The sequence below is a fragment of the Pogona vitticeps genome, chromosome 4 (assembly GCF_051106095.1).
Source record: "Pogona vitticeps strain Pit_001003342236 chromosome 4, PviZW2.1, whole genome shotgun sequence".
Taxonomy (NCBI): Eukaryota; Metazoa; Chordata; class Lepidosauria; order Squamata; family Agamidae; genus Pogona; species Pogona vitticeps.
This window is the reverse complement of record NC_135786.1, coordinates 140531356-140541793: the sequence shown is the minus strand read 5'-3', so window position 1 is coordinate 140541793 and position 10438 is coordinate 140531356. Positions and strand designations below refer to the sequence as shown.

The 10438-nt window shown below is 39.8% G+C and overlaps 1 protein-coding gene across 1 annotated transcript; it reads left to right on the top strand.

The window, feature by feature from the left end:
- The first annotated feature begins 2867 nt into the window (after window positions 1-2867).
- On the top strand, window positions 2868-10123 carry LOC110080880 (carboxymethylenebutenolidase homolog). Its single transcript, XM_020797143.3, has 5 exons — window positions 2868-3207; window positions 4665-4772; window positions 6066-6208; window positions 8784-8875; window positions 9804-10123. Exons 1-5 carry the CDS (start codon window positions 2993-2995, stop codon window positions 9987-9989), a joined length of 744 nt encoding a protein of 247 aa, XP_020652802.3. The 5' UTR covers window positions 2868-2992; the 3' UTR covers window positions 9990-10123.
- The last annotated feature ends 315 nt before the right edge of the window (window positions 10124-10438 follow it).

Sequence of the window (10438 nt, the reverse complement as noted above, 5' to 3'; positions counted from 1 at the left end):
GTGGACAATAAAATGAATGTGAATCAGTGAAGCCATTCAAAGCTGTATAACAAAAGCATCAGCTCGGAAAGCAGTGGTGCATCACTCAGCCATTAAGTACCAGTAAGAACCCTCTTGGACTCAATGCTCGGTCCTGAGCATTGTAATACAGAAAAAAAATGTTGCGAGATGAATTCATACACTTGCTTAAAATACTGTATACTCATAGCACTTGTCCACAATGTATGACACAGCTTCAATGAAAGCTATTATAAGTACCATGTAGCACTAGTAAGAAAAATCATGAACAATGCCCAAGTAGGTCTGTCAACAGCGAATCCATGCTTTACTCCTCTCAGCAGTTTGTGTAGTTTATCCAATATGTTATTAGTATAGATTAGATCAGCAATTCTAGTAAGGACTTCTGTCATCAGGTAAACTGTCCAGAGGAACCCGAGGAGTCTCTACACACCACACAATTAATGATCCTTTCATCATCAGCTGACTTATTAGTACATCTCTGCCTTGGAAACAGATCCCCACCTTTTTGTCTCAAAACTGTGATGCTTTTCCAACCACTGCTGCTTTGATACACCCTGCCCTCTGGGCATCTATGCAAGATAATGGCAACAGGAGCGTTCTGATCTGCATGTGGATTGTTCATTTCACCTTCCTGCTGGCGTGCATGCTGTCTGTTCTTGATCTGCATACTGTTTCTTCAGGCATGCTGGACAATCTTTTCTACATTCTCATGATCATGGCACTTACTGTTCTTTTTCAAAGGGCACCTGTGTTGGTCTGTGGGCGCCAAAACAAGGAAAAGTCTCATAGCACCTTAAAGACCCAGCAGCAAGTTGTATTTGGCATCAACATTCATGGACTGCAGTCTAATAAAAGGGGCTGGAGTCCATGAAACCTTATGCCAGATAGAACTAGATAGTATTTACAATATGAAGTGTCACATGGTTCTTTGTTGTTTTTCAATGGGTTGGAGCACCTGGCTGTGGAGCCAGGGTTCAGGAGTCTAATTCCCTGGGAGAAGACCCAGTCTGTGTGGATTTGGCCAAGCTGCTTGCTCCCTGGGCACTACAAGCTGCCTAGGGTGGTCATTTTGACCAGATAGGCAGGGTACAAATAGAATGAATGAATGAATGAATGAATGAATGAATGAATGAATGAATGAATAAATAAATAAATAAATAAATAAATAAATAAATAAATAAATAAATAAATAAATAAATAAATAAATAAATAAAATACTAGGAGGAGGAATTGGGAAACCACTTCTGAATATTGCACATCTGTGAAATGCTGGGAAAGGTCAGCATAAGCAGAATCAACTTGATGACTCATAATTAACAACTATCACGATTATTATTTCTGCCAAACTAGTACTCCTTGTTTTAATAACTCACACAATATCATCAATGTGTGAAGCACGTTATATGGCAGGGAGGTAGGCTCATAATCATGATCATCCCTTGCTCACCTGTGACTTTCTGAACAATTTTCTTTTATAGCTGCATGCTAAATATTTAGATCAGTGCTTCCCAACCTTGGGTCTCCAGGTGTTCCTGGACTACAACTCCCAGAAATCCTGGCCAGCACAGCTAGTGGTGAACACTTCTGGGAGTTTTAGTCCAAGAACATCTGGGGAGCCAAGGTTGGGAACCAGTCATTTAGATTATGTGTAGGAGGGAGTAGGTCCATTCCAATGCCCGTTTCTCTCTGTGTGCCTTTCACTGGTGTACACCTGTTGTTTAACTCAACACTGCCCCAGCTCCTGGCTCAACATGTAATCTGGGGAGTTCTTTACAAGTCTCCTTGTTTCTGTGCTTTGAACTTTATTCTATTTTCCATTCTGAACTTGCTCCTTTTTCTCAATGTTTCAAAATAGCACTATGTGGAACACGAAACAACAAGAAGGTCTTCAGGGGACTGACAATAGTTTTTCAAAACCTTTCAGAAAATACGAGAGACGCTCTATTGTTTGTGGTGTGTACACTTATTCCACCATCACCTCTGGAAATCACAGTTAGCAAGCTTTTGTAACATTTCTAAACCTCTCCAAACTTGTTCAGTTGTAGCTAACACTGGTACATTAACAGCAATTCTGCATTTACTGAGTTACTATCAATTCTCTTATACATGGTTGCCTGTTTTTGGCCTTCATTGCTTCTTGGCTGAGATTCTGTCCTAATCTGAGCTCAATTAGGCAGATTCATTAAGCGGGAGGACATACAAAGCCAGCCTCATTGAATCCAGCAGCTCTTAGAGAGGCAGACTCCCTTATACAGCATGCATACCCTGGCTTTAAAACCAATGACCTGTGTTTGTCGTACCATATACAGTATTACATTCCAGCTTTGCTTTGTGATTGGTCATTGGAAGATATACACTGGCTTAATGTCTAATTGCCAGGGAGGATGGGCAAATGGATTAACTTGCATAGTATTCTACAATGTTTAATTTTATCTTTTGTAACCATATCTTTAGGTTGCATTAGGCTCTATTCTTACAAATAGGAAAAAAGCCCAAAGGAATAGCAGATGATTAGAGCAAATATATGACTGAATGAATATTGAAGGCTGGACTAATGTTTATACATAGCATTTAGTTTTGCTGTCTTTTTGTATGTTTTTTTTTGGTTTCTTACATTTTAGGTGTAAAGGTTGACTTAACATTTCATTCTAGCCTGACATTTACAAAGCAAGATGCTCACATCCTAAAATAACTACACTTATCAAGATTCTAGATCTTAGAGAACTCCTTTTTCTTTAATATGTGTAGCTGTTTCCAATAAATATTGAAAGGAAGAGAGAGAAGAGCATGACCTTTTTAGTGCCTTGAAAACAATAAAACTGGGCAAGTCTGATCACTGCCACTGAATGGATATTTTAATTTTCTCTCTCTGCCCCTTGGTGTTTGTTTTTACATGATCTTGTATAAGGTTTGTGACAATTCGGCTATTATTAATGACTTTTTGTTTCTGTTTCAGGTGTTTTTTTTTTAAATGACTAGCAACGATTTGCCTTTCCAATATGATGTTGGAAGAAGAAGCAATTATGTGGGCAGTGGCACTGAAATACAGGTTGAACACATCAAAGCATATATTTGCCAACCTGATTACAACACGAACAAAGCTGTGATTCTTGTTCATGACATATATGGATGGCAGTTTCCAGATATCAGATATATTACTGATATACTTGCAGCTAACGGATACATGTGAGCATTACTGTCATTATCATTATCTTTATCACTGTCATTATTAGTCCAAGTATTCATAAACCTACTTTTTAGGGTTATGTCCTCACAAAGCAGTGTACACAAAATGAACGAAACTGTAGTACATTAGATGATACAAGTATACAGTTGACATAAAAGATAATTGTATGAACAAATTATTTGAACTCACCCAACTTCAGTCCATTTAAAAAATGCAACACTAAAATCACAAGCTTGTAGGATTTCTCTGAAACGCCTATACTGAAAGCACCAGACAAAACATTGAACTGTCTTTTTGCACTCTCCTCTGTCTCTTTTCAATAATTGCAAGACCAGAATTTTTGCCTAGCTTGTGTTGAATTTTGCACAGGAAAATTGGCCTGTATCCTGTTTAGGTTTTTCTGTTTGTTTTGTTTTGCTTGCATGAGGAGTTCCCACTTCATATGCCATGGGATAAAGGAAGATGGTGGTCACATGCCTGGTTACGCACAATCAGCACCTCCACAGGCTGCCAGAGCAAATTTCCACAGCTGGAGCTCTGCACAATATAGATCTTGGCTGAAATCCTGTTGCACAACTTTATGTTGCGCAATGAGATTTATGTCATCAGCTGTGATTGTACTTGGCTGTTCCCCCTCCCCTCAGGTTTTAGGGATCCCTTTGTCCTGGAACAACTTTAGGTTGCTATGGAACAGCAAAGGGAATTTTTTAAAGCTGGAAAATTGCCTCCATTGATCCCAGTCCTGGCAGTAGTGATTTTTCTGAATTTAAAAAACCCCATCCCTCTATTCCATGGCACCCAAAGCCTACCCTAGTATGAAGGGGATCCCTAGGGCTCACCAAAACTTGGAGGCAGGGCTCGAGAAGGTTTTTTATTGTCCTGAATCAGTCAGGATACGGCTGCAGCTGATGACATAATCCTCATGGCTCACCACAGCTCAGCCAACAAGATTTCAGATGTTGAAAAGGATACTGAAAAGGAGATATATATATATAATAAGCCTTTTTATTAAGGACTGGATTTAAGTATGCTTGGAAATCTGAAAAATGAGAAGAATATTCTCTGTGAACTTCCAAGAGTGATATTCAGCGGCAGTTGGTGGTCATGGACTGGTGGGGTAGAGTGACCAGTGAAAGAGAAGCCCAGGTCAATAGTAAGCAGGGGTGGCATAAGTTATTCTGGTTTTATTCCTTTTCTTCTTCCTTGCAATGACACCATAGTACAACTTTGTAACATTCAAACTTGGGCTGAAATGAAGAATAGTCTCTTATCAGTAAACTTCTATACTCCTGTACTTGATTGTTAGCTGGATGAAATAGGGTGGCCTCCACCAGCCTTTCTAACCACCGCATGGACGGTGGCTAATACATCGGTCACCATTAATATTATAATTACTTATCATTTTTTTTACCTCTTTATGAAGAAAATTAAGTCACACAGATGCTTTTTCATACAGAACCATCTGCCCAGACTATTTTCTGGGAAAAGCGCCTTGGAAAACTACTGACCACTGGCAGGATTTTGGAGACTGGTTGAAGGACCGAGACCCTATGAAAGTGGATAGGTAAGGCTAATATGTATTGCAAAAGTGTAAGTAACAAAGAGGGGCCTATTAAAGAATGCATGGAGTTAAAGAAGCAATACTAAAAAGAGACACTTCTTGGAATTAATCCAGGGGTGGTGAGGGTCTGGATGAGTTCATGCAGCACAGCCTTTCCTAACTTGGTGCCCTCAAGATGTGCCAGATTATAGCATTCATATCCAGCATTCCTCAATGTTTATTAGTTCCAGGAAAAGTACAGGATGGAGGTATAGCATCAGAACTGTTCCTCACCACCACCATTTCTATGTTTGTGTAAACTCAGAAATGGGGCCTGGGCCTTTCCTATTTGCCATGTCTTATGTTTATCATAGTGGGACCTGGTGGCGCTGCGGGCTAAACCGCAGAAGCCTATGCTGCAGGGTCAGAAGACCAGCAGTCGCAAGATTGAATCCACGCGACGGAGTGAGCTCCCATCGCTTGTCCCAGCTCCTCGCCAACCTAGCAGTTTGAAAACATGCAAATGCGAGTAGATAAATAGGTACCACCTCGGTGGGAAGGTAAAACGGTGCCACCTAGTCATGCTGGCCACGTGACAACGGAAACTGTCTTTGGACAAGCGCTGACTCTATGGCTTGAAAAACAGGATGAGCACCACCCCCTAGAGTCGGACACGACTGAACTAAAAATGTCAATGGGAACCTTTACCTTTATGTTTATCATTGCGAGACCTGGGCATTTAAAAGAGCATGTCCTATTCACAATTGATGGTGTTATTTCATACTAGTTTCCAAAGACCTGAATTCAGACACCTAACATAAATCAGACATGGGCTTCATGAGGGACATTGGCCACTTGTAGTGCAGATGTTTTTGTAGCTGCTGGTCTCCTCCCTCCAGATGAAAAAGATTTCAGTTAAAACAAACTGCTGTTCCTAAAGGCATCCAACAGCAGCTACTATTTCCTTTCTTTTAAAACAAGGTGCAGCACCCCTCTTTTAAAAACTAAAAATAGCATTTTTACAAAGTGCGCCATTGGCTTTGGTTACTTCTGGTTTACTTTATTCCCCACCCCTCCTTTTGGGAGGTGAGTGTGTCCCCAGGGTGTCCTGGAGGCAGAAAACTGGCCCCATGCCACCTTTCATCTAAAGTGATCCACATTTAAGACATGTAGCAGTTATCTAAAATAGACCGTGTTTTGTAAAAAGGGTGTGCATTTTAAATTAATGGAAATTGCAGAGAAAGTGTGGGAACAAATTTTTCTACTACTGTTAAATCTTTTTAGATACCCTAGCTCTCTTTTGTTTCTGCTTCTTAGGACAACTGCTATAGTTATGAAGTATCTAAAGGAGCAGCAACATGCAGCGAAGATTGGTATCGTTGGGTTTTCCTGGGGTGGAATGGCAGTACATCATTTGATGCTGAAGAATCCTGAATTGAAAGCTGGGGTATCTGCCTACGGTAGTGAAAAATACTTCTTAAAACAAACAAGCGCCTTTGAATATTTAAACACCTAACTCCTAAAGATGATCTGGATGTATCAATATGATTGCTTGCTTCAATCATCCGTGTGCCGTTGAACAAACAAGGAGGTTAGATAGCAATCCTATGCCACTTGTTTGGAAGAAAGGCTCACTGAAAATTGGGGGTTTACATCTCAGTAAGCACGCACTAGAATGCAGTGCATGGTTGAAGTAACGAAAGCAATAGAATACACTTTTCCACCCGCTACTGAACTTTTCTAAACTTCCTGACAGCAAAATTGACATGACAGAAGCAGAGGAGAACCTGGCCATTTCCTCTCTCATTTGAAATAAAAAAAATTGTCTTCCAAATGCAAAATTTATTCCCCAAATTGCATCTCATCTTGCACTGATGTTATCAGTATTTTTCCAACCATCTACATGATATTTACCTTTTAACATCTTTTATCTCCTGCTGGTAGCATGTTCAACATAATTGCAGTACTAGCTATATGTCTTGGGGCTCCTCCAGACAAGGCAAATGTTCTGCCTCTTTGGTCAAAATCTAATCAGTCCTATGTCTGAATGAAAGTCGTGCTTACCAAGATAAGGGTCCAAAGTGAATTTTTCAAAGTTGCTCCTCCGCAACTGAATCCTTGCACAAACAGATCCCATAGATCTCTTGTGGAGCTGTTTTGTATCTGTGCTAACTGGAAAGGTGATTGACAACTTCTAATGTCCATGGCCCATGACTGCTTCCTCACTTCCTGAACTGCCTTCATCTTTGCTCACAAGCAGGAAGGTGTTGTCCCAGGTACAGTATTTGGGATAAAGAGCTATAGAAGCCTTTACTACTGTGGCATTCTGCCACACTTAATGGGGATGCTCTGACTAGGAATGAAATGGAAAGGGCCATTATACAAAATTATCATTCAAATTACAAAATCTTCCCCAGCCAATTAAGCTCTTAGTATTTCCCCACGTCAGATCAGACTTCTGTAAATCCCACCCCAGCCAATATTTTAAAACAAGGAAAAAATGTGGGAGAGTATACAACATTCTGTCGTCCTTTGTGCTGCCGCTTCTAGATGATTTAATTTCTATAGAAGAAATTTTGGGGGGTGGGGGATATACTGGGTGGCCCAAAGGATTATGTTGTTCTCTTGCTGTTGTTACCAAAGTTAAGGGGACCATGTGAAAAAAAAGAACAAGATTTATAAGCCAGCAGCACTTGCTGAAATGTCCACTTCAAAGCAACTACTGAAGGTACAGGCACTCAGTCCTCTTTTTCATCTGGTCATCCTAACCATTGCAGTGGCTCTTTGGTGAATGAAATGGTTCATATATCCCCCTGCACCACAAAGCTCCATAACAGCGAGAAGAAAGAAGAGGCAGAAAGAAAGGATAAGAACCAAAGAGGCAAATGTACCAGTCAGGAGACTTTTTACAATTTCAGTTATGTTGTCGGGAAGAACAGAGAGGAAAAACAAAACACCATTATGCTCATGGAGCATAATGAAGATGGCAACAGAAGATTCCCTCCCCTTAAGCCTGGGCAACAACAATGCTGCCATTTTAATAATCGTATCTTAGAACTGCAGAACTGAAGGGGATCCTATGGATCATCAAGTTCATCCCCTGTGATGCAGGCACAGTGGGGAATCAAACTCGCAATCTCTGGTTCCACAGCTAGAGACCTAAACCACTGAGCTATCCAGCTGCTGGTGGAATTGAAGCAGCAATGTAGAGCAGTGCACTAGTGGGTGTACAATGGGGTTTGTTGTTGAAGTTCCCTCTATCTGAAACTGTGCCACTGCTGATCTCTGGTTACAGACCGAAGCTTCATCACAATAGTCATAACAACAGAAACAAATATTTTCCTCCTGACATTTTAAAACAGCTTCCATAGCAGCTGTAATCAGGGGAACTACCAGAGGCCTTCCTTAGACCTGATATAGACTCACAGAGGAAGGTTTCTGCCTTACTAATCTGTGCTATAACCACTCAGAGCTAGTCATCCAAAATATGCAAACATGACCAAAAGGGTTGAAAAATCAGTGTTCTTTCTCAGGCAGTCTCAAAGTAGCAGAAGATGCTGCCTCCTGGCCAAAATTGGTTCCGGTCACTCGGCTATAAAAATCAGCTTGCTTTCTTTTTTCCTGGCCAAACACCTTTTCATCACCCCAATTATTTGGCAGAATCATCTGGAATACTGAGGATTTGCATCAGATACTATCTGAAACTGTTCTGTGTCTAAGTAGCTCTATACAGCAATATTCCTAGGCATCAATGTCCTAGTGGTAGTGTAGGATCTCAGCCCTTGCTCTTGGATTGGTAATAGGATGTTGCCCAAACCCTTGAACTGTACATTGCACCCTGGATGCTGCATTAGTTCACTGTGTTGTTATTGTTTGTTGTGGTGGTGCCGTTAAACCTGGCATCCTTATATATTGAAAGCATATGACAAATGGGAGAGACCAATAAAGAGAAGGTTTTGTTCTCTGAATCTGAGATTTACTTTATGTATATTTTGTTTATATATAATTTACTTTGTTATATATATATATATTTAGGAATAATCAGGAACTCTGAAGAAAGGTATGATTTGCTGAATCCTACATTTTTCGTTTTTGGTGGAAAAGACCACACCATCTCTCTTGATCAGGTAAGCCAAAGTTTTCACATGTTAATTTCATTGATTCCAGATACACCAGTCATACACATCAGAGGGGAAATGGAGCAAAAGAATCATGCTAATCTCTTTCTCATGTTTGTTTGGTTGCTGTGTTGCTTTTGTAATCCCTGTTCCTACTGTAATGGGGTGTCTGGGACCATTAGGCAGGTAATAGCCAGTAGTTGATTGTGGTTGGAAGAATGAGACTGATAAAGAGAGGAATGGTAAAAGGGAATTCCTGTGCTTATTGGCAAGAATCTGAAGATAATAGTGAAGACAAAAGATTCTTCAATCAGTGTCTACAAATGTGTGGTTGTTGACTGGCTGGCTGCATTTGCTAAAAACACCAAGATTATGGTTCTCGTTAACTTAGAGAAAGGAGAGGCAGAAGGTGCCAGATAACACATTTAATAATTGATAATAATAATAATAATAATTGGTCTTTCTGAGTACAATTTTGATTATTTTCTCAGAATATTATTGGGAGAGATACAGGATTTAGAGCTGAATAGTGCTTTGGCCTGGAAACAGCCAATCCTCTCTTAATTCTGCATCTTCAGTTCAGGTTGCAACTTCTCAGGAGTAAAAGACAAATAATATGCTCTGTGAACATTCAGAGGCACTCCTTGTATGAATGAGTTTGGATTTCTTTCCACTAAGAAAGGGCTTTGGCACAGAAAGCTGGAGAATTAACTGTATAGATGTTGAACAAAAAGGGCAGAGGTAACATGACTAAAAGTGTGCTGTCAAGCTGAAAAACAAAACAAAACACACAAAAGCAAACCTGTAGTTCGATTTTTAATTACTTTCAAACAAAATTATCAAGGAATCTAAGTTAACAGTAGGCAAATAATTAGGAAACTTAATTTTTAACTTCCTGGATAGATATGTCTATGATGGAGTTTTTTGTATCTTACAGGTTACTTTACTGGAGCAAAAACTGAAAGAGTACTGTAGAGTGAGCTATAAAGTTAAAGTCTATCCCGGACAAGTTCATGGCTTTGCCCAGTGTAAGCCTGAGGACATGAAGCCAGAGGATGTGCCTTACATGGAGGAAGCAAGAATGGATATAATTGACTGGATGAATAGATATGTTATGGTTTGACATTTGAAACCAAGATGTGTCTCTCTTTTTTTTACCTCCCTCCTACTAGTGCACTTCAGATAGTCTCCTTTAAAACATTTATGGATTGCATGTTATCCAAAAGAGTCTGAAAAAGAGAAATCACATGTTACAGAACTTGCAATAATAATTAATTCAACCTTTGAGGATAGTGACCCTCAAATATGATTGTACTTATCTTCCAGTGTCCAACATTCAATATTCTGTGCTTCTGATGCAGCATGTCTTGTAACTTACTCTGTTTTCTATGGGCTGTTCAATTCTTTTTGTCCTCTTCCCCCCTTTTATGTGTGACATTATCTTTCACTGAATATATCAAAAGTATCAGCTTTCATTACAATATACCAGCAGAGTTTTGAACCTTCATTCCATTCATTAATTTTAAAAACTCCCAGACCTTTAATGTAGCCTGAATCCTCAGTCTTTGCTCA

Coding starts and splice junctions, on each gene's coding strand:
- LOC110080880 (XM_020797143.3), top strand. CDS start 2,993: ATGACTAGCAACGATTTGCCTTTCCAATATGATGTTGGAAGAAGAAGC. Junction 3,208..4,664: donor CTTGCAGCTAACGGATACAT/GTGAGCATTACT, acceptor TTTTTCATACAG/AACCATCTGCCCAGACTATT. Junction 8,876..9,803: donor ACACCATCTCTCTTGATCAG/GTAAGCCAAAGT, acceptor TGTATCTTACAG/GTTACTTTACTGGAGCAAAA.